This window comes from Miscanthus floridulus, chromosome 4, assembly GCF_019320115.1.
Source record: "Miscanthus floridulus cultivar M001 chromosome 4, ASM1932011v1, whole genome shotgun sequence".
Lineage (NCBI taxonomy): Eukaryota > Viridiplantae > Streptophyta > Magnoliopsida > Poales > Poaceae > Miscanthus > Miscanthus floridulus.
In genome coordinates, this window is record NC_089583.1 from 123,066,587 (window position 1) to 123,091,191 (window position 24,605).

Genomic DNA, 24,605 nt, shown 5'->3' on the forward strand with positions numbered 1-24,605 from the left:
GCGAACACAAATAAGGGACCAGAAAATGGTGAGAAACAAGGAGGCCTCGGGGGCCGTAGCAGCGCGTAACTTACCAGAGAGAGGTACCCCCACAATGGGCGCATTATGAACGGGGTCAGACCACCAATCTTCAGCCACCCCTCCTCCATCTCTCTCACCCGCTGTAGAATCTCCTCATTGGAGAGGGGGACGGCGGACATCCAGATGCCCTCGATCGGCTCATCCGGTCTCATGTCGACTATGCGCCACCGCCGAGCCATCAGTGGCAGCACCCTCCGACGGTGGTAGGTAGCCACGACCATAGCCGCCGTAAGTCTATGGTTCTATAGCCTCTCTAGGCCCTCTAGGAGCGGCTGTAGCTTGGGCTAATCCTCCTTCAGGACGCCATACCTCCACTTCTCCGGACAGTTCTCCATGATCCACCCAGTGTAGGGGGGAAGTTCGCCATTATCATTGCGGAGGTAGAACCAGCTGGTGTACCAGCAGCGATTGGTTGACGCGAGCTAGGCCAGGATGTAAAGGTGCTGCCGATCTTAGCGCACCTAGAGAGTGCAGCCACCGGCCCTCATCGTCTTCCTCATACCCGTCATGCCTGTCGGCTTGGTGGTATACCCCGCCCAGAAGAGGTGGAGCCATAGCTCCAAATGGGGGGCAATGCCCAAGTACCCCTCGCAGACAACGACAAAGATGGCCGCCTACGCGATGGAGTTGGGGTTGAAGTTGTGCAGCTCCATGCTATAGTAATGCGGGAGTGCCCACATGAATCGGCCCGTCGATAGGCCGAGACCACGCTCATGGAAAGACACGAAGCTCACGACATACCCGTCATGTGGCCTCAGCTCCAACTCGCCCGATGAAGCAATCCACTCTGGCCTATCAGGGTTGGTGACTAGGCAGAGAAGGCCATCGTCGATGAGCGACCACAGCGTCTCTATGGACATGTCGAATGGACCCCAAGGATCCGCCAAGAGGATGACAGGGCCACCGGCCATTGCGCAGTGGAAGAATGCTTCTACGGCAGTAAAACCTCGCATCTCTCCTCTCTATCTCTCCCTCTCTCTCTCTCTCCCCTCACCCTTCTCCCTTCTTCTCCCCGTGCTCTCTATTCCTAGCATGGCTCGAGGGCGGCAAAGGTGAATGCAGGCAAGGTAAGGAAGGGAGGGGCATGGCTCATTGTGTATTTATGCAGGAAGGGGGCAAAGTGGACGGGCGATGAAATCGGGGGAGTTTCCCTCAAATCTCATACAGTTTAATCCAGATCCGATTTTACCGCCCATGTACCCACCTTTTCCTTATTAATCGCGTGAACAGTTATGTCCCATCCGCTGACACAACGTCACGTCCGACCACAGCAGTGGCAGGCGCCGTCCCGACTCCCCGAGAAAACCACCTCAAAAGACGCGCCTACCGTTGTCAAGCCGATGGGGGGAGAATATCCCCCACCCAATTCCTTTTCAGATGAAGGAACTGGGCAACCGAGCCCATTACGGTCTAGGGGTTCGAAGGCTGGGCCCTCGAGGGTTTTGATAGCCACCCTAGGGCAACAGAGTCAGGGATGACTATGGGCGAGCCCGTACGTGGCCGAGGCCCAAGCAAGCAAAACGCTTGGGATGCCCTAAGTCGTGTCTGAGACTGGCAAGGAGGTCTCTGAATGGGATCCTACCGTATGGAGGTATCGAGCCCCCGGGGCCCATCGAACGGCCCTGGGACCCACTAGAGAAGCCCTCTGGTACTTTTGGAGCGTGTCTCTGGACCGCTAGCCGACCCCTATTGAATGGGGCATGGGCCTTCACTTGGACTTACCCGATAATAGCTCACCAGAAGTGTCACCGCTCGCGCCCACCGAGGGTAGCCTGGCATATTCCACCCCTCCTTCCGAACAAAAAGAATGCACGAGGGTTGCACAAAAAGCCAGGGGAACTCTTGATTGCCCTCTCTCCGTGTAGAGGCTTGGGGGCTCTTCCTACAACCTTACCGAGACCCAGCGACCTAGGCTCGCATGTGAGGGCTCGGCAAACAACCCCTCCTTCTGAACGAAAAGGATGCACGAGGGTCGCACAAAAAGCTAGGGGAGCTCCTGACCGCCCTCTCGCTCCATGTAGAGGCTAGGGAGCTCTTCCTGCAACCTTGCTGAGACCCAGCGACCTAGGCTCACATGCGAGGGCTCGGTAAACAACCCCTCCTTCTGAACGAAAAGGATGCGCGAGGGTCACACAAAAAGCTAGGGGAGCTCTTGACTGCCCTCTCACTCCGTGCAGAGGCTAGGGAGCTCTTCCTACAACCTTGCTGAGACCCAGTGACCTAGGCCCGCACACGAGGGCTCGACAAACAACCCCTCCTTCTGAACAAAAAGGATACGCGAGGGTCGCACAAAAAGCCAAGGGAGCTCCTGACCGCCCTCTCGCTCCGTGCAGAGGCTAGGGGGGCTCTTCCTGCAACCTTGATGAGACCCAGCGACCCAGGCTCACACCCGAGGGCTTGGCAAACAACCCCTCCTTCCGAACAAAAAGGATGCGCGAGGGTCGCACAAAACACCAGGGGAACTCCTGACCGCCCTCTTGCTCCATGCGAAGGCTCGGGGGGCTCTTCCTGCACCTAGGACGAAGACAAGCAACCCAAGCTCACACTCGGAGGCTCGAAAAAATGCGATAAAGGGCATTGAGCCTGTTACGATCCAGGGGTTTGAAGGCTGGGCCCTCGAGGGTTTCGATAGCCGCCCTAGGGCAATAGAGTCAGGGACAACTATGGGCGAGCCCATACATGGTCGAGGCCCGAGCAAGCGATCGCTTGGGACGCCCTAAGTCGTGTCCAAGACCGGTAGGGAGGTCTCCGAATGGGATCCCACTGTAGGGAGGCATCGAGCCCCCGAGGCCAATCGAATGGCCCTAGGACCCACTAGAGAAACCCTCTGGTACTTTTGGAGTGCGTCTCTGGACTGCTAGCCAACCCTATCGAATGAGGCATGGGCCTCCACTCGGACTTACCCGATAACAGCTCACTAGAGGTGTCACTGCTCGTGCCCATCGAGGGTAGCATGGCATCCTCCACCCCTCCTTCCGAACGAAAAGGATGCATGAGGGCCGCACAAAAAAGACAGGGAAACTCCTGATCGCCCTCTTGCTCCGCGTAGAGGCTCGGGGGCTCTTCCTGTAACCAAGCCGAAGACTCAGCGACCCGAACACGCACTCATGGGCTCAGCAAACGCAATAAAACCCCTTGCACGACATAAGAAAAGCCCCTAAAGGAATAAATCCACTCCTCCAAGGCCTCGGGGGCTACACCCGATGGGTGCGCTCGCACGCACCCACTGAGGCCTCAAGTATGAAACACCATCCTGCTAGGAGCTGTTGCGAGCCGAGTCTCATCAAAACCTCAGGGAGAGCGCTCACACTCTCCTTGAGGCTCAGGGGCTACTGTCGGGTACCATAAAAAGGGGTCCCCTAAGCAAAAACCAAAAAAATCGCTTAGACCCCATCAAATTTAAAGCCAAGAGACAAACTATTGGCTAACCCCCGGTCTTATTCGAGGCCACTGACTCTCCGCCTCACTCGAGGCCTCACATGAAAGGCCTCGGATGGCCTACTGGACCTCCGCCTCGCTCGAGGCCTCGCATGAAAGGCCTTGGACAGGGCATCAATTCTCCATCTCGCTCGAGGCTGGCTCGGCAACGGCCTCGTTGCCTCCGCCTCAACCGATCTCCTAGATAGAACGTCATGCCCAATTAATGCGACCAACCACTCCCGCGACATTAGCTGGACGACGGCTCAACACAATAGAGCGACCGACAAGACAGGAAGTCGCATCAACACCATACCATCTGAGATAGGATAGGGCAGGGGTTATCGGCTGCTGTGCTCGGTACTGTGCCCACGACCGATGCCCACACTGCACTGTGCTACCAAACCCCTGCTCCAGGAACAACGCGATGTGGGGAGTCAAGTTCGGGTCACTATAGCCTCAGAATCAGTGTACAGGACTGACTGCTCCCTCTAAGCCTCGGCAATCCACTTTAGGGTCTCGGCAATCTTGGGATTTGCGCCCGCCGAGCCCCCCACGATGGCTCAGCCTTAGCACCAACTGAGCCTCGGCTCTTTACGCGGTCAACACATAGTGACCGGCATGTTGCCTGCCATACCCTGCGTCAAGCTATCACTGGAGCTCCCACATCGCACAGGATCGGGTGTGACCGGCGCGTCGCTCTAGTGCATCAAGGACAAAGACCGCTCCGTCGACCATGCTGCCACAGAAGCAAGCTATAGTGCTCGGACACACCACCTCCACTTACAGGATGCTACATAGCAAACACATGTATTACCCCGGTCCCCCTTCGACTATAAAAGGGAGTGACTGGGGCCAATTCTAGGGACAGGCTCACAAGGTAGACGAACACGCATGGGAAGAGGAATAGACGAGCTCACTCACTCACGCGCAAGCAACACTCTATAACACACACGCTTCCTCAGCCTGAGATCAACATCTCAAGCAATTTGCACCGCTCCACGCAGAGACCTGGGATTAGCTCTCTCTCTCACCCCGCTTGTAACCCCTACTACAAGCACTTTGGTGCAAGGAATACAAGATCGATCTCTCAGACTGGACGTAGGACACCTATTGCCTGAACCAGTATACATCTTGTGTCTCTTTGCATCACCATCCAGGATTAGGGGCACGCAGTACATTTTTCACTAGTTGGTTGAGGGCCCGCCGGTCCAAAACACCGATAGGTGTATAGTGTATCGGATGTGCCTCTCAGGATGTAACGACCCACCATTTTAGCTCACAGTTAATCATAGATAAGTGCACAGTGAATGGAAATCAATTACAATAAGCTGGGCAATTTAGTACACTTTGATATTAAAATGCATAAATCAATTATTAATTCCTGATGGTGTTTAGGTATACTTGTAGACCAAGTTCACTCAACAAAAGAATTCAAGCCAGCATTCTTTTGCATAATTAAGTACACTCTAGTACACTCATCACTATGTCTATAGTTCACAGTTGGTACACATGGGGTGTAGCCATGCCCTTCTAGAAAGGAACCAACCAATCAACTAGCAGCAGCTCACCAACACAGTGAATTTCTTTGACTAGGCCATGACTGAGATTAAAATATTTTAGGAGAGTTATAGTAGTAGTAGTAGAGGAGGGGCTCAGTACAGGTGAAAGGGCCTTGCCTCCATCGAAGTAGCAGTCACTCAGTTCTAGGCCAGCTACCCACTCAGGGTTGAGAACTCTAGAGAAACACCTCGTGCACTCTTTGCTTGAGAAAAACACCAACTCTTCCACCAGCACAAGATGGTGACTTGATCACCATGGAGAGCGACATGGGGTGAGAGGGGGGGCTGACCAGGAGAGGAAGTCACCAGAGATCCCAAGTGCTTGCAAGCAACTCTGGAAGCATATTTGAAGCAACCAAGACCTGCAAAAAAGGATTGAGTGTCGGAGGGAAATAAGCCTAAGATTGGAGCTAAACATCATCAAGATTAAGGTAAGGTTCACAGGCATGTCTTAGAATATTTCTTTTTTTTCTCCCTCTCTACTAAGAACACTAACACAAGAACTTGTACATCTAGAGCTCTCAAGTATGTATCTTTGAGTTACAAAGTTGCAGGCTAGGTTAAAAAACCAGGAGGATGTGAGGGGGAAGAACTCACATCAGGTTGGGGAGGGTTGTTGCTCGAGTCCAAATCTCCGCACATTAGCATGCTCGGGCCTCCGTGGCTCTGCCTGGGCGCCATGGTTGCCGAACTCAGCACCTCGGTGAAGCATGCCGCCGCTGTCGCCGATGACCTACACACATCAGAGAGGGGTGAAGTCAAGGGAAATCGAAGGAGAACCCCAGTAACCACCGAGATTTATTTTGTGTAGGAATCCTTGGAGAGCCCAGCAGTCATGGTCATTGATCTAGAGGAAGAGGAAAGGAAGGAGAGAGGAAGAAAGGGAGAGAGAAGTGTGTGCGTTGGTCACAGGGTCTGTTGACCTACTAGCTGCTAGTGCTTTTGGGCTCCAAGGCAAAGTAGTAGTACTAGTACGGTGGAGGGCTTCAGGTTCAGCTCACATGAGGATGAAAAGTGCTTAACAATACTAAATTAATTTAATGATTTACTAAGCACAGCTATACAATCCCTATTTTATAAATCACAGCACAATGGATACTAATTACTAGGAAGCTATTTCTTGACCGTAGGATGAACACATGGCTATGTATGTGCTAAGTATATATACTCTTTTTCTATCTTGCTAAATACCAATATATATTTATACTAATTACAGGAAGCGAGCAAAGTCAGGTGCTGGAACCTCCAGCGAACCAAACTGAGCCCGAGTTGAATCTTAACAACTCAGGCAAGAATCCTTGATCATTTTCTCCTTGAGTTTTTATACGAAGTTTGAGAAAATAAAAGTAACTTGCATTAAATATTATTTTCTAAAATTAACTATGAATGGATGACATTTGAATTTGATGACATGGGTTAGCTGATGGAGCAGCTAATTCCCTACTGTATATTTGGATGGAAAAGTTTGGTAGGACTAATAACCAACTCTCACTTGTGTTATTGGACCGTATAAATTCGTGTCAACCATGAACTCGTTTGGGACGAGCCAATTCTAGTACCCATGGAGTTGTTGTATAATCCCTATGGTAAGTGAGGAGAGGGTTGGGTGATAAAATCCCCAATCAGACGATGAAGCACACCTAGGCGCATATATTAGCACACGTGGATAGATGTGGATGTATAATTATACGAAATAGGGAAAGTTCGGTATCTTGACCATGAGTCGCACCGAAGGAAGTGCGATGAAAAATTGGTCAATGTAATTATGGCTAAAGTGATACAAACCCGCACAGGGTAAAATCATGAATTCATGTCATGTCTCTTGGATCAGAGGCTACGGGAACCTATGGGTGACTCTTTCTCAAGATACAAGTGATAGTAGTGTTTTTTAAACTAAACTGACTTTTTCTACAAATGTTATTTTGAACACCAAGATGATATATTATTGATCATTTTGAGATGACTAGATTGCATTGCATTGATATTTATATGCTTGTTGATTACGTTGTACTCACTCTTGTTAACTCTCCCTCTTCAGAAGATCCTCAAGAATGTGCACAAGGGTCTCTAGATGATGGCTATGCCTATGCAGATTGGGATGACTATGAAGAAGCTAGTCGGGTTGCTACCTCCTCCTATGGTGGATGGGATGAATAAATGATCCCCTTAGTTTAGTTATGTATGTCAGAGGCGATATGTCTTTGTCACTCACTTAGTAATCTAGTTTGGACCTCTATATGTCGGACTTGTAATAATGCGCAAACATATGGCGCTTCTTTAAAGTCTTAAGTGCGTAGAATGGTATTGTAATAATTATTGGTACCCTCTAGCTATTCTCCGTTGCCAACTTTGTTATGGTTTATTATTCGACAAATCTTGTATCTGTTGGGTGATAAATCATAGGCCAGGATTATTATTTATAGTGGTAATGACCCGGGTCGTCACAACATGTGATGGGTATGTTTAGGAATTAATTCGCCTACTAGAATACTTTATAATTTGGAAATTGTTAGCGCCTGGACGTCCGTTCCAGACACTAGCATTCAAAAGATCGTGCCAGCTGCGCCTGCTTCACATGGAGGCCCACGCTGCTCCATTTCCCGTGCATGCGCGTGCCCACGTAGGGCTATGTCTCGATCTGCGCCCGCTCTTGTTTTCTGCGTCTGCCGCTCGTGCCCTTCCGCTCCCACACGCATGCACGTGAACCCATCAACTGCAAGCAGGTGGGTCCCACTACAACATTCAAACACTCGATCTAATTTTGCAACATTCAGATGAAACATTTATAATATACGTCTAGAACAGATAAAATATTTGAGATATACAGTTGAAACACCATTGCAACATGTGCAACATCCCGATCCACTTTGAAACATCTAGATGTAACACTTTCAATATACAAAAGAAGACAGATAAAACACTTGAGACATGCGTCTGAAACACTTGCAACATACGTGTACAAAAAACTGATGAGACACTGGGGATAGACGCTTGCAACATATGTGTACAACTATTACAACATATGCAACATCTTAATCTACTTTTGCAACATCCGCATGAAAAAATTGAAACATACATCTGAAACAACTGAACGACTTGAAACATAGGCTTGCAACATGTCTGAAAAAACGTACAGAAACACTTGAAACACAGCATCGCCACGCGGTGATAACCTACCTAGTGGGGAACCGTGGTGGTGTAGGCCTCCCCTTCCTGTCGACGGCACGAGGTGGATGGGGGCGTAGGCCTCCCCTGTTGCCCCTTCCGCGATAGGCGAGGTGGATCGGCGTGGCGCTGGATGGTGGCGCTCCCGATCTTGTGCTGGCGCGATTTGTCGCCGCTCCAGTGGAGAAAGTCGTGGCCCGAGTTGTGAAACATAGCATTCGCTTACTAGAATACTTTATAATTTAAGATAAATTTTGAATACTGCTTCAATATCTTATATCTCAAGACGGGGAGTGTTAAGGAGTAATCGCTTAATTCTTACCAGTTGGGCGATCTGCTTGATCTAGCTTAGTCGGTGCATCTCGCATGAATCTAATTTCTTCTTATTAATATATGCTGGCATAAACTCCGGGTCTTTTTTTTAAAAAAAAAGTAATGGACTAGCCCTGTCAAGTAGCTCAGATATAAATGACCTGCATTTTGTTCCTCTGCCTGGTCCACAAATGAAAATGACCACACAGACATGGAGACAAAGAAGTCGAGAACAAACTAAAAACAAGGAAAACTGTTATGGCGCGTTACACAGCTGACACAACTTTTTGGAAGCGGAAAGAAAAGAAAAAAAGATGTAATTGAGCTAAAATTCACATACATAACCATGCATGTCAAAATCCAGGTGCTGTGCTGAGGTGCATGGGAAGGAAAGCCGACAGTCATCTATGAAGCTGAAGTTTCACCTGAAAACAAAAGCTCATCATCACTTTGAAAAAAAAAAAGGCCCTGTGCGTGCGTGCAAGGAACTCTGGCTGAGATCTCGTGGGACCCACCATTCATTCCTGCCGACAGTTAACCAATGACATATGGATATGGATGGTTCCTTTTTTTTTTTTTTTTTGGATCATTGGATGGTTCCTTTTCGTTATAGTATTAAGCACAGCTCTTTGAAGCTGCTTTGCGAGTTGCGGCTGCTTCAGGCTGCACGGTCAAGTGCTTCCTATACATGTTAGTTGAAGGTTTGGTGATGAATAAAGCATCAAGCTTGCTTAGGGCACGTTTGGTTTTTCTTTTCCCCACGTTACTCGCAAAAAGAGCCAAATTGGCTAGCATAAAAAAATGAGAAAAAAACTTGTTTACACAATAATCGACACAACTAGCAAAGCATCTAAACATCGTGTGTATTGCTCTAACTTCTTAGCAGTTTACCTGCCACAAAGGTTTGGCAGTTGCTTTTTTTTTTTTTTTTTTTGAACATAGTTGCTGTTGCCACACACAACAAAAATTAAAAAAAAAAAGGATTGATGGAGCATACTTTGCCTGTGCCGGCGTCCTTTATGTTTTGGTACAAGGGTTGGGCCACGCAGAGAGGTGGTTGGGCCTCCCCACGATATTAGGCTGCACTCACGCATCGAGGTAAGCCCAACAAGAAAGTCTGGCTCGCGAGCAGGCCCAACTTAATGAGTTACAATAGAGACTAGATCGGCCCATCGCAGGCAACAATTTCCACTCCCCAAATTTGCCAGTTCAAACACTTCGCAACAACTGTCATTACATATAGAGCCCTATATAAAGGCTAAAAGCGCACAATCACACACGTAATAAGAGCAAATATATATGGTATAATATAATTGGTCGTACAAATAACACATCCGATCCTTGGGGCCGGGGATAGTCAAAGTTACACGCTCATCTTCATCTCAACACCAATTATTCACTTTCATTAGGCTTACCGAATAGGAGATTAACTCAGCTAGTAATAGTAGAAATAATATAGTGTAGTGTAACTCTGGCTCTGTCCATACCAAAGCCACAACCCATGCACTGCACGTCCGAATTGAGTTGCACGTGCGCGCGCCGGGCTCCCGCGCCGTCTACGTGACTCAAAGTCCGCCACCGATGCCGCCGCCGGCACCACCACCAGCACCAGCTCCTCCGCCAAAACCACCGCCCGCGCCGCCGCCGCCGCCAAAGCCTCCGCCCGATCCGCCGCCAAAGCCACCGCCCTTGCCTCCTCCGAAGCCACCGCCGAAACCGCCGCCTTTGCCTCCTCCGAACCCGCCACCGGCACCACCGCCTGCGCCGCCGCCTCCGCCAACGCCGCCTCCTTTGCCTCCGCCAAAACCGCCGCCTGCTCCGGCACCACCTCCCGCGCCGCCACCAAGACCACCGCCAGCACCTCCTCCCGCGCCACCGCCAAGACCACCACCTCCACCGGCACCGCCCCCAAGGCCACCGCCAGTACCTCCTCCTGCGCCCCCACCAAGGCCGCCACCGGCACCACCGCCTAGTCCACCTCCTCCACCGGCACCGCCACCAAGGCCGCCTCCTCCGCCTGCACCACCTCCAAGACCGCCGCCGGCACCACCACCAAGGCCGCCGCCTCCGCCTGCACCACCTCCAAGGCCACCGCCTCCACCAGCACCACCTCCACCGCCGAGGCCGCCTCCTCCGCCTGCACCACCACCAAGGCCGCCGCCTCCGCCTGCACCACCTCCACCGCCGAGGCCGCCTCCTCCGCCTGCACCACCACCAAGACCACCGCCTGCGCCACCTCCAAGGCCACCGCCTCCACCAGCTCCACCTCCACCACCGAGGCCACCACCCCCGCCAAGACCGCCACCTTTGCCGCCGCCAAAGCCACCTCCAAGGCCGCCACCTTTCCCACCTCCAAAGCCACCTCCAAGGCCACCGCCTCCACCAGCTCCACCTCCACCACCGAGGCCACCACCCCCGCCAAGACCCCCACCTTTCCCGCCTCCAAAGCCGCCACCTTTGCCGCCGCCAAAGCCACCTCCAAGGCCGCCACCATGTCCAGCACCGCCACCAAAGCCACCACCAGCACCGCCACCTCCCCCAAGGCCGCCTCCTCCACCTAACCCGCCACCTTTCCCGCCACCGAACCCACCTCCAAGGCCGCCGCCATGTCCGATCCCTCCGCCAAGACCTCCACCAGCACCACCACCTCCACCGAAGCCTCCGCCGCCACCTCCTCCAAGCCCAAGGCCGCCGCCTTTACCTCCCCCGAATCCGCCCCCGAGTCCACCGCCGTGGCCAAGCCCAGCACCGAAGCCTCCTCCGCCTCCGGCACCGAAGCCTCCTCCACCGCCGCCCAGCAGGCCGTCCTTCTCCAAGGTGCGGGCCTCGGCGACGCGGCGGGCGGGAACGCCGAGCGCGACCACCACGGCCAGCGCCGCGAGCGCCGCGGCCCACACGCGCTTCCCCATCGTCGCTCACACCACACCGACGCCGACCACGCTCTCTGATGGAGAGATCGATCGACCAATGCAAGCTAAGCTGGCTAGTACTGGTGCTCTGCGAGACAGGACTGGAAGGTGCAGGGTGTTTATATAGGAGAGCAGGCGGCAGTGCAGGTGCAGCAGCTCTCTAGCTCGCGGGGCGGATAGGAGTAAATGTGGTTGGTTGGGACGACGCTGCGCAACGCCGCAACCATGCATGTTGTGTGGTACAGCTTGCGATGGATCGGAGGGAGAAAGCTAAGCTAGGTGAACACGGCCGGAGGTGAGGTGAGGGTCTGATCGATCAGAGCGCGGCGGCGACGATCGACACAGCATCTTCCATGCATGATTGGTGATATAGCAGGGACGGGCCCACCGTGCCGCGGCGGTGCATGACAGTGCAGTGCTGTACTGCTGTGGGAGCTGTTGAGATAGGCTAGGCCGCGCGCGGAATGGAATGGAAGGAATTGCTCCGACGGGTGGGCCGGTGAGCGGTGATCGAGTCGGTGGTGTTGCGGCCGGCACGCACGCAGCCGCCGGCGCTCCTAATCTCATCCAGCAGTGGCACATGCATGGACTGACTGCTGAGACGATCGAGTTGAGAGTTGAGAGTTGAGAGGCAGCATGGCATTTATGACCACGCGCTCGCTGCTCGTCTGCTCAACCGACTCCGCGTGCGGCCAAGTCGTCTCGGCTGCATGCATCGTGTGCATATGTAACGTGCATCATCAGGTGCCTGCACGCATTGGGTTTGGGTCGTCATCTAGCTAGTGTCTAGTACTCTAATCTGTGTGCCGATCGAGATGCATGTACTGCTGTGTGGTGGTTCTGGTGTGCGTACCTGCACGGTGCTGCATGCATGTGTGACTGTGTGTGCGGAGAGCATTGAGACTGCATGCTTCTACCGTGCTACGGACATGTTTGGCCCTGTTCGCTTGGGTTACAGAGCAGTAATAACACTACTTTTATATTTTAGGTGCCTGATTTTGGGGCCATTATTGTTGAGGCAACACACAATTTGTATCATTGTTAGTCTATAGAGAAAAAAATATATATGATTTGTCTCTTACAATAAGTTGTCATTTTAATTAGGGTAAAGTACACTTTACAACCCTCAACTTGCACCAAAGTTTGATTTTCAACCTTCAACTATGAAACCGGTCAAGAAACGCCCTCCAACTATCAAAACCGGACGAATTTGGTCCTCGGCCGGTTTCAAAAGCGGTTTTCTATTTTCGGGAGGCGCCGAAATTTTAAATTATTTTTTTGAGCATCTTAGCGTCCTCAAATGAAAAAACTCAAAACTATAAAGTTGTAGATCTCATTGAGCTCTACAATTTACATATAAAAATTATCTTCATATGACATCGTATCGAAGGGTTTTCTATTTTTTGAAATTTGAGTCTCATCACGCGACAAAATATGGTGCTGAAATTTTATATTATTTTTTCGAGCATCTTACTCTCCTCAAATGAAAAAAATTAAAACTATAAAGTTGTAGATCTCATCGAGATCTACAATTTACATATAAAAATTATCTTCATCCGACATCGTATTGAAGGGTTTTCTATTTTTTGAAATTTGAGTCTCATCACGCGAGTTTTGATAGTTGGAGGGTGTTTCTTGACCGGTTTCATAGTTGAAGGTTGAAAATCGAACTTTGGTGCAAGTTGAGGGTTGTAAAGTGTACTTTACCCTTTTAATTATACTAGTTGACCGCGTAAGATTGTTACTTAAAATTTTCTAAAAACTCAGACACTTGAAATATAGTAACTTCAGTAACAAATATGGAACATGTTGTTTATTTCCCCTGAAGGTCTTATTTGAATGTGCATGTATTCATCTCAATCCATATGTGTTGAAGTGGACTAGAGTGGGATTGAACTAAATTACATTCCATTCCACTTCAACACATATGGATTGAGGTGGACACACATGCATCTATACAAGGCCGAAAGGGGGATCCGCTCGATCTTGTATTTTTACCCTTCATTCAATCCCCTTTACCACTTCTTTATTATCCTCCAGCCCCCTTTATCACTTGTTATATGGAGATGCTCAAGCAAGCACACCCGGCTTTCGTCTTTCAACTAGGGGCTTGACGTGTACGTATTCATAATTTCATATGCATTATTCATGCCTTGCCCTCCATGCACGTACACGATAACATCCTCAGCAGTCAGCACTGTCTCATCTCACTGTGTGCAGGTAACCAGGTATGGAGCTGCACGGTGGAACGTGGAATAGTACTCGCATTTATTGGAGTAGCTTGGGCAATGAATTTTTAGAGCTACCATACCAGGTTGCAGCCTGGCCCCGAGACGAATTCCACGCCACTGTTCACCATTCATAACGTGCAATGCCAACGCATGCATGCATGCTGTGCCGCGCCGAACTATCTGTGTGCACAAGCACACAGCTTAGAAGAGCAGCTAGATCCATCTTTCTCCGCGTACCGACTGTCCCGGACTACAATGGAACAACGATCATCCCTTCCAAGTTCCTTTATTAGATCCAAGGAAAGGAGACTACCAGTGTGACAAAGGAACTGTGCTCCCATCTCAAACAAGAAAGCAAGAAAGAAAGAAAGAAAGAAATTGTGCTCCTATACAAGCATAAGAGAAGGCTGCAGGCCAATTAATTACGGGAAAGCGCACTGCTACATGCTCGACGGCATTTAATCCCAGCAAATGCCACAGCACACCCTCGCCCCGTCGCAGCTGTTGACACACTGATATTTATCACATGATGACCAGTTGACCACCCTCAGCACCGATGGTGTTCAGTAGTGTTCACGAATCACAACAGCGGCACATGACAGTTCCTAGCACATTCTCAGTGGAATTTCATTTCATTGCCCAGGCATCGGGTGTTAATAAGCAGAAGAAAAAAAGGTTCTGAAACCCAAAGCGCTTGAATACAAGCTCCCAGGCTCAAGGATTGTTTCAGAGAGCAAACTCGAAATCAGAGGTCTCAATTGTCAATTTCAATTCCCTCTCGTCATGAAAGGAGGACTACTTCTAAATTCTAATTTCTCAAGGCCGATTGCACGCAGACAGTGTCGCCAAACCACTGAACCTACCTCCCCAAGAAGCTTGGGGAGGATACAGCTTCTAAAAAACAGATTACGCACCTATGGGAGGAATTACCATAAGAGAAAGAAGATTGATACTCGACGACACTGAGATTCAACTGAACCCCTCAGTATTGGCCTCATCGCCTTTTCTTCGTCTTCGCATTTGAAGCAGGGGCAGAGTTCTGCTCGGTAACCATCTTTATAAGATTCACAAGGGACCGCAGCCTGTCCCACACGCTATAGCCATACAAAGTCTCCACAAACAACTGCTGGAACTCAAATCCATGCTCTGAGACAGGATACTGCAAAAAATGATAAGCAGCTAAATATCAGGTCCGCAAGAACCAAGTAAAACCGTGCAAATCAGACTATTTATTATATCGTGGGGATTGGGGAAGAAGTAGACCTGGATAGGTTTCGGGATCACTGTTTTAATATATGGCCACAGTCTATCTTCTACAACAGACTTCACAAGGCAGCAAGCTCGCAAGCCTTCTACACCAGCAAATCCCCCAAACCCACTGTCTTTAACACCACCGAATGGCAAAGACAGCAGCCAGAAACACAAATAAGCATACATGCATTGCCAGTGTAACACAAAATGTAAAAACACAATATAAGCATGATGTGAATATCGTATTACTTAACATATAACGCTAGACACTACCAGGATGTGTGAGCCTACTAGAGGAAAATTGCAAAAGATATAGCTTCTTATCATCAGTACCATGCTTCAATTCTGCGTTATTCCCTCCATCCCAAATTAGAAGACGTTTTGCCTTTTCTAGATACATAGCTTTTGCTATGCACTTAGATATACACCATGTAACTCCGCCTATGTTGTCTCAACATAGCAGGTCCCAAGTCTTGGTAAAGGAGGAGGGTTGTGTTAGGCGTGGCGAACCAACGTTAAATTTAGCCATTCTAATGGAGATGAAACCCGAAAGAAAATCGTTGGGGGCGTAACCCTCTTAGCGACGCGCCATATCGGAACCCGGGTATGGTGTTAAATGAGCAAGGGCCGGGTCGTCACCCTCTTGACGCGCCGTGTTGCGATCTGGGCACAGTGTCAAGTGATCAAGGATCGGATCGTCGCATCCTTAGTGGCGCGCTACATCGGCGCCCAGGTGTAGTGAAAATGAGCAAGGGTCTTCATATCTGATTCGATGGGTGCGAAGGGTAAAGAAGCTAGTCGAACCAACTAGGATCCGTTTACGCAGTTGGAATGTAGGGTCGCTTACAGGTAAGTTAAGAGAATTAATTGATACCGCGACTAGGAGGTGTGTAAATATATTATGCGTTCAAGAGACTAAATGGAAGGGTCAGAAGGCGAAGGAGGTGGACAATACAGGTTTCAAGCTTTGGTACACAGGGACAGTTGTGAATAGAAATGGAGTAGGAGTTTTGATTGATAAGAGCCTCAAGAATAGTGTGGTGGGAGTGAGAAGGCAAGGAGATAGGATTATCTTAGTCAAGCTTGTCATTGGTGATATGGTCTTGAACGTAATTAGTGCGTATGCCCCCCAAGTAGGCCTCGACGAGAGTGCTAAGAGACAGTTTTAGGATGACTTAGATGGCCTGATTAGAGCTGTACCCAGTAGTGAGAAGCTTTTCATAGGAGATTTTAATGGGCATGTAGGTACTACAAGCGCAGGTTTCGAGGCAGTTCATGAAGGTTTTGGGTATGGTAGTAGGAATCAGGAGGGGGAGGAAGTTCTGGACTTCGCGGTAGCTTTTGACCTGATGATAGCCAACACTTTCTTTAGAAAGAGAGAATCTCATCTAGTGACCTTCAGTAGCGGACAACACTCTAGTCAGATTGACTTTGTCCTCACAAGAAGAAAGGACAAACGAGCATGCTTAGGTTGCAAGGTGATACCAGGGGAGTGTGTTGTTTCTCAACATAAGCTTTTGGTGGCAGACTTTCGTTTTCAGGTGCGTGCCCGTAGGGATAAACAAGTTAAGATTGAAAGAACAAAGTGGTGGAAACTGAAAGGGGAGACGTCAGAGGTATTCAGGGAAAGAGTTATCAAAGAGGACTCTTGGAAGGAAGAAGAGGACATAAACAACATGTGGAAGAAGATGGCAACCAACATTCGAAAGGTGGCCTCAGAGGTGTGTGGAGTAACCAAAGGAAGTGGAGGCGAGGCTAAAAATACTTGGTGGTGGAACGAGGAAGTCCAAAGGGCTATTAAGGAGAAGAAAGAGTGCTATAGACGCTTGTACCATGACAGGAGTGTTAGTGTTGGACAACATAGAGAAGTACAAGGTGGCAAAAAAGACTGTAAAGCGAGCTGTAAGTGTGGCAAAGGGTAGAGCGTACGATGATCTTTACCAACGTTTGAGTACGAAGGAAGCAGAGAAGGACATTTATAGGATGGCTAGAATTCGTGAGAGAAAGACAAGGGACTTTAACCAAGTTAAGTGCATTAAGGATGAAAGGGAGCATCTCTTGGTGAAGGAAGATGAGATCCGACATCGATGGCAAGAGTATTTTGACAAATTGTTCAATGGTGAGAATACGGACATAACCTTTCAGTTGGATGACTCTTTTGATGACACCAATAGGCGCTTTGTGCGAAGAATCCAAGAATCTAAGGTCAGAGAGGCGTTGAAAATGATGAAAGGAGGTAAGGCGATGGGACTGGATGGTATCCCAATCGAGGTCCGGAGATGCCTCGGAGACATAGCTATAGTATAGCTAACCAAGCTGTTCAACCATATTTTTCGATCGAACAAGATGCCTGATGAGTGGAGAAGTATATTGGTACCGATCTACAAGAATAAAGGGAATATTCAAAGTTGTACTAATTACCGGGGAATTAAGTTGATGAGTCATACTATGAAGCTATGGGAGAGAGTTATCGAGCATCGCTTGAAAGCAATAACGCGGGTCTCTATGAACCAATTTGGTTTCATGCCCGGAAGGTCAACCATGGAAGCCATTTTCTTAACAAGACAAGTTATGGAGTGGTATAGGAAGAAGAAAAAGGACCTACACATGGTTTTTATTGACTTAGAGAAGGCTTATGATAAAATACCAAGGAATGTTATGTGGTGGGCTTTGGACAAACATAAAGTCCCAACGAAGTACGTCGGGCTCATTAAGGACATGTACAACAATGTTGTGACTAGAGTTCGAACAAGTGATGGAGACACGGATGACTTCCCGATTAGGATAGAACTACATCAAGGGTTAGCTTTGAGCCCTTATTTGTTTGCCTTGGTGATGGATGAGGTCACAAGGGACATACAAGGGGACATCTCTTGGTGTATGCTTTTCGCGGACGATGTAGTGCTAGTTGATGAAAGCCGAACAGGAGTGAATCAGAAACTGGAGTTATGGCGGGAGACTTTGGAGTCCAAAGGTTTTAGACTCAGTAGAACTAAAACTGAGTTTATGAGATGTGACTTCGGCACTACTATTCGGAAGGAGGAAGATATTAGTTTGGAAGGTCAAGTAGTGCCTAGGAAGGATACCTTTCGATATTTAGGATCAATGCTACAGAGAGACGGGGGTATTGATGAAGATGTTAGCCATAGAATCAAAGCAGGGTAGATGAAGTGGCAGCAAGCATCTGGTGTCCTATGTGACAAAAGGGTACCACAGAAGCTAAAAAGCAAGTTTTATAGGACGGCGATTAGACCTGCTATGTTGTATGGTGCAGAATGTTGGCCTACGAAAAGACGACATATTCAACAGATAAGTGTCGCGGAAATACGTATGTTGCGTTGGATTTGCGGTCATACAAGAAGAGATCGAGTTCGGAACGATGATATACGTGATAGATTAGGGGTGGCACCAATTGAAGAAAAACTTGTCCAACACCGATTGAGATGGTTTGGACATGTCCAATTGAGACCTCCTGAGGCACCGGTGCGTAGTGGAATCCTAAGCCAGGATAGTAACGTGAAGAGAGACAGAGGAAGACCGAAGTTGACTTGGGTAGAGGCAATAAAAGGAGACTTGAAAGGATGGAATATACCCAAAGACTTAGCCTTAGATAGGAGTGCTTAGAAGACAGCTATTCATGTGCCTGAACCTTGATTGCTTCTGCTGGGTTTCAACTCTAGCCTACCACAACTTGTTTGGAACTTAAAGGCTTTGTTGTTGTTGTTGTCAGATATACACCATGTCCAGATACATAGTTAAAGGATTGTATCTAGAAAAAGTCAAAGCGTCTTATAATTTGGAATGGAGGGTGTACATAGGACAGACAGCATGAATTACACACTTACCTGACACATGTAACTTGAAGCAAAATCATTGATTGCTGCTACCAAGACCATACTTTGAGTCGTTTGCAAGTTTGATAGCCTCTTCAGCGGAACTGAATTTCATGATTGGTAGAATCGGCCCAAATGCCTGTTTATCAGCAACTGACAATGTTAAGATTAACACTAGTATCACTTGTACTAAAGAAAATCAAAGATTGACTCCAGCTCACCTCTTCTTGCATAATTTTCATTGTGTGATCAACATTCACCAGGACAGTTGGAGGGAAAAATTGATCAACTGCGTCTTCACCAAGATTACCAAAGCTCCCTCTGACGGCAATTTCAGCACCTTTGTCTAGAGCATCATTAACAAGACTCTGAAGTTTCTCAGAGTGCTCCATCATACAGATTGCACCCATGTCATATCTGCCTGATAACGGGGGACCCTAGAAAAATAACAAAGGGGCAAAACATGAGTACTATCGCAAAAGTATAAGTGTCAATAAAACAATTGAAAAAATAATTTCATCGGTAGCTAAAGATGTTGCTGATAGACCTATGGGTTATCTACTGAAACTGTTTAGGGTCGCCTATTAAATTAAGATAAGCTGCAACTAACAAATTTCATGTAAAACATGAAAAACAAAACAATATGGAATGAAGAGGTTAGAAATGTGAAAAGTATACCCATAGTCTCATGTGTTAATTCACATATTTGCATTTGTTTGTAAGACACTATGACATAGCAATAACAGATAATAATACAGAAATGACAGCACAAGGTTGTGATCCTGTAAAGCAGTACGACACTCAGAAGGTAAGGCAATAAATTGGCGCAAGTTAATTGGCTGCAAAATATGGCTGTTACTTACAACACATATAGATTTGACTATCTTCACTACTTGTGAAACAAAGGCAGAATAGATGTCGTTGTGAACATAAAATCTTTCAGCACCAGCGCAGTTCTGCCCACTAGATTGTAGAGCAGCTCTAACGGCAACTTGAACAACCTTCAAACAGGAAAAGACAACAGATTAGGTCCAGTACACTGCTAGGATTTGAAGAAAATATGATGTTCATGGCATAGGCAATATAAACTCCCTTACACTGGGTAAATCTACATCTTCACACACAATAAATGAATCTTTACCACCAAGCTCAAGAGTTACAGGTATTAGAGTCTCTGATGCCCTTTTCATGATCTGTAATAACACATAAAACTGAAGACTTTAGAACAGAGAAATGATAGAGCCATAGACAGGAAAAACTGAAGACAGCGTTATTCTTCCACCAGCAAGGGCGTGCAGACGAAAGGGAGAACAGGATGGCAATTGTCTGATGAATCTTGCTTCGTTGGAGACGGAGTTTTTTGGAAACTGTTCAACAGCCTGTGTGCTGATACTGCCAGCTGGGCATAAAGGATAGTCAGGGTGCACTTGGTTAAACTCTTGGTTGGGCGGGTGCCAGTTTAAACTTCGGTTATCGTTAGTTGGTTTTGGTCACTAGTTTTGAGCCAGTTGGGTGAACCCTGTGTGTTCATTTCAATGCGGTTTTGCATTAGGCTCGGTTTTTCTTTCTCTGTTTGAACAAACTATTGTAATTTCGTTGCTTTCGAGTAATGAAATTCGGCTATGCCATTGTGGAAAAGAAATTCTATTGTAATACTGGTACCTAAAATGGCAGAAAAGTATATGCTAGCAGACAGTTTCTAAAGGGCGTACCCAGTGCAGAGAGCTCCCGCTCTGTGCGGGGTCTGGGGAAGGGTGTTAGTGGCAAGCCTTACCCTCGCCTGTGCAATGCGAGGAGACCGCGACTCGAACCCGGGACCTTCCGGTCACAGGCGGTAAGACTCTACCGCTTGCACCAGGCCCGCCCTTCCTAGCAGACAGTTTCTGGCAACATAATTTCTTTACAAAATAGATGCACATTGTGCTGCAGATATAATATCTAATATACATGTTTTGTGGCAATTGGTCATGGTCTATCTGGGCAGCCAAGGAGGATAACTATGAGCAATCAGTTGACTTAGCAAGCACAAAAGACATGTTCATAGGTTAGACAGAATCCACCAAACCATATACTGAAAAATAAGAATATTAATCGCATGAGCTTAAGCAAACACTACTTTAGATGAGAGGTATACCATTTTTCCAACACCAGGGGATCCCACAAATATTATTTTGTTCACTGATGATACAAGAGCTTGGCCTGTTTCCGCAAAACTAAAAACAAACAAGAAAAACAGAGTCCAGGTAAGCAATGTGCATCTAGCCTGCAAACTATAGAAAGCTGCATTCATCATACCCAGTTATTATGTGCACCAAATTCTCAGGTGCACCAACAGCTGAAAGAGCTGCTTGTAAAAAGGGCGTACCCAGTGCAGAGAGCTCTCGCTCTGTGCAGGGTCTAGGGAAGGGTGTCAATGGCAAGCCTTACCCTCGCCTGTGCAATGCGAGGAGACCGCGACTTGAACCCGGGACCTTCCGGTCACAGGCGGTAAGACTCTACCGCTTGCACCAGGCCCGCCCTTCCTGAAAGAGCTGCTTGTATGATACGAAAATAAAAGCAGCCTGACCAACTCGCATATTCTGAAACCTATAAAAGGTCAATGTACCAATCAGAATAATCTTGAATAATGTCTAATGTACATCAGAAATCAGATGAAACATATTTTAGAGGACACCATAATGTCTATGCATGGCAGAAAGCTGTATATAATATATAAATACATTTAGCTTAGAAAAACAAGAAAAAAGTTAATGACACAATTGTACATTTGTACGCAGTGTTACCACACTACATTCTTTCTTGAACAACTCAGGAGAGCTGTGTGTCATTTCATTATGGAGAGGAAAATAACAGAGAGAGAGAGAGAGAGGCAATTCTATCATAATTCAGTAGAAATGAAAAGATCCATCCAATGAAAGCTTGGTACAGAATGTTCTGCGTTTATTTGAGAAGGGTGCTTTCTATGAGCCAACATATGTTCAATACGCAATTTACTACTTTCTAGAAGATTATTTTAGGTTAACTCAACAAAAGGATAATTAGAGATACATCACATAAATCATAGCCCACAGCATCAATGGCGGCACATAAAACAGGAGATATCAAGATTGCTGAATAACAAAAATTGATCTATGAGACCACGATGTGTACATGAAAATGGTTTGTTAAAGAACAGACTAGACAATGTAATTTCAGGGATTTAGACCTTATAGTATTTATAATTAGAAAAAAAAACAATAGGCTCCAGAGCTAGGGCCAAGCACCAGTCAACGAGTCAAGGTAATAGACTATTAACAAATAAACAATGTGCGAAGAATAAAAAGCCTCATTCTGGTGCTAGATAATGATGCTACCTTTATAACTGCTGCATTACCGGAAAATACTGTGGACAGCATTGGATTAAAAACATTATGGAAGGGATAATTCCAAGATACAATCGCACCAATCACTCCAAGAGGGTAAAACTCAACTTTTGCTCTCTTATGCAGCATTGATCTCCCAGTAGATCTGAGCAACAGAAAAAGCAAGCATCCCAACAATTTATTTAATCGGAGGCACATAATAAGAAAAGAAACCACTACTTTTACTTTGTAAAAAAACATCACGTTAAGTAACAATACTACGGGGGCATCAAGAAAGGAATACAAAGTTCTAGGCAAGACCGCAAGAGTGAGCAGAAGTTGCAGAGTACCAACTATTCCAGATTTTATCATGTAGGCCCATTACCTTAAGTACCAAACTTTATTTTGCCTTAAGGTGTTCAATTCCCAGTGTCACCCATACAAGCAGTTATTCACCTCTACCAGCAAGGATACAAGGTCCTAAGTTACTTTTCCATCATGTAAGAATAATTTTGAGGATTTTAACCTGTATTCAGGTTTCAACCACTTCTCACCCTCGTCCAAAAGCCAGGTAATCTTCTCACATGTGGTCATTATCTCGCCTAACGAAGCATCAACCATAGTTTTTCCAGTGTCCCGAGACGATACCCTACACAGCATAAACAGATTTGAGTTCACTTCTCCAGATGTCAAGATGTGTGAAGAAGTTCGACAGAAGTTGGGACCTTACTCGCATATGAGATCCTGATGTTCAAGAATATACTTGAGAAGGATTCGAAGAAACTGGCGTCTTTGCTTGAAGCTGCTTTTTGCCCATATCTTTTGAGCTTTCCTGGCTTGTGCAACATGTTCGTTGACCTGATTACCCAGAGAATTGGCCACAATCAAACCCAAATAAAGAAACGTTAATGAAGTTCGACATGCTGAAAGAATACTGCATCTGTTCCTCAACTATTCGCCGGTTAAATCAACAAGGGGTGCACCAACCCTCTAGATAATAGACAGAGGCGGAAATGACAATGCATGACTAGATCACTAGAGAGACCTTAACTAAAAAAACAAGGCAGCAACATACCTCATCAGGAGTCAACGCAGGGAACTACCCCAAGTATTTCATGGTCGCTGGTTCATAGCATTGGACCTTGTCAGTCTGAGCTGCTTTACCCTTTCTCGGTATCTGCAGCAGTGGACAAAGTTAGAATGGATAATACATTCTGGCAATTGATAAGCGCAATGAACAGAAAACAAATTGCCATTCTGAGGACAACTATTGTCATGGCCACAACAGGGCATTTCAAACAAATGTCAGTGATTCAGCATCAGGTGGAAGCAAATCACTGCTACACTTGCAGAGAAAGCCATGCATAGCCCTTTCTGAAACCTATATGAGTGCAGATAAGACTCAAAGTTACGGCAGGCAGGTACCGTTCTCTTATCTTACATACAGTGCTGATTGCTGAACCACTTTGAGGCTAAGATCTAAACCGCATTAATAATGGAAGTTTAAACCACACTAATGTATTACATGAGTTACTTGTTGAGAGCAGATTAACCGGATGCAGCTGTACTAGTACAACAGAATCACAATGGAATGGAACATTGCTTTGCTTCCCAGGCTACCTCAACTCAAATCAAGAGCAAGTAAGTGGACAGGCGCAGAGGGGCAGGGACTTGCGTAGATGAAGCTGTCCTCCTTGGCCAACACTGCGCCAAATCAGAAACACACGGAATCAATAAACCCTCACAAAGCCCTGCCCAGCCTTATAGAATCCGAAAGAATAACAACGGCAGAAGTAGTATAGTAATGAGACGAAAACGGGAGAGGGGGCAGTACCATCGGAAGCGTCGACGTCGATGGATGGGACGGTGGGCGGGATGAGGAGGAGGAGCAGGCGGCAGAGCGCGTATGCGGCGGCGAGCACCAGCAGCGGCCACCAGAAGGCCATGGGCGAGCCGGTGCGTGGCGACGCCTCCCTGACTAGGGTTCGCGGCGAGCGGCGAGCGAGGAAGCCTGCGGTTGCTAGGGACGGCGACGGCGGGATTGCATCTGATCAGAGAAGAAGCGAACAAAAAATGAGGAATCCAACCGGACCGGATCGGAATTCGGAAGGGCTCTACACTACCACCACACACTGGTGTTTAGCTGGGCAAAGTTTGCACAGGCGAAATTTGCATAATAAAGATTCTCTATTGTAGTATTTTATTTGTATTTGTGAATTATTGTCCAAACATTGACTAATTAGGCTCAAAAGATTCGTCTCGCAAAGTTAAAGCAAACTGTGCAATTAGTTTTTGATTTTATCTATATTTAATACTCCATGCATATACCGTAATTTTGATGTGATAGGAAATCTTCTTTTTTATAGTGTACTTTTTAGGAGTTTGGAGAACTAAACAAGAGCATAGACTACTACTTTATTCGATTTTGGGAGTGTGGAGTGGAGTGGAGTGAGCGGGAGGGGAGGGAGGAGGGAGCGGAGAGGCGTCTGACCCGCCCGCCGCC

At 47.4% G+C, this 24,605-nt stretch overlaps 1 protein-coding gene and 1 pseudogene across 4 annotated transcripts; both read right to left on the bottom strand.

Moving 5' to 3' along the window:
* Positions 1 to 9,749: 9,749 nt before the first annotated feature.
* LOC136552971 (glycine-rich cell wall structural protein) lies at positions 9,750 to 11,555 on the bottom strand. 4 transcript variants are annotated; one of them, XM_066544554.1, is made up of 2 exons: positions 11,047 to 11,555; positions 9,750 to 10,878 (listed from the first exon to the last, which is right to left on the bottom strand). In XM_066544554.1, the coding sequence occupies exons 1-2, from the start codon at positions 11,444 to 11,446 to the stop codon at positions 10,103 to 10,105; spliced, it is 1,176 nt and encodes a 391-aa protein (XP_066400651.1). In that variant the 5' UTR covers positions 11,447 to 11,555; the 3' UTR covers positions 9,750 to 10,102. The 4 variants fall into 4 exon arrangements, with proteins under 4 accessions (XP_066400651.1, XP_066400650.1, XP_066400648.1 ...); XM_066544553.1 differs by having other exon boundaries at positions 9,750 to 10,899; positions 11,014 to 11,555; XM_066544551.1 differs by having other exon boundaries at positions 9,750 to 10,647; positions 10,714 to 11,555.
* A 2,614-nt stretch (positions 11,556 to 14,169) lies between these two features.
* On the bottom strand, positions 14,170 to 24,234 carry LOC136550616 (aldehyde dehydrogenase 22A1-like; annotated as a pseudogene).
* Between the last annotated feature and the right edge of the window lie 371 nt (positions 24,235 to 24,605).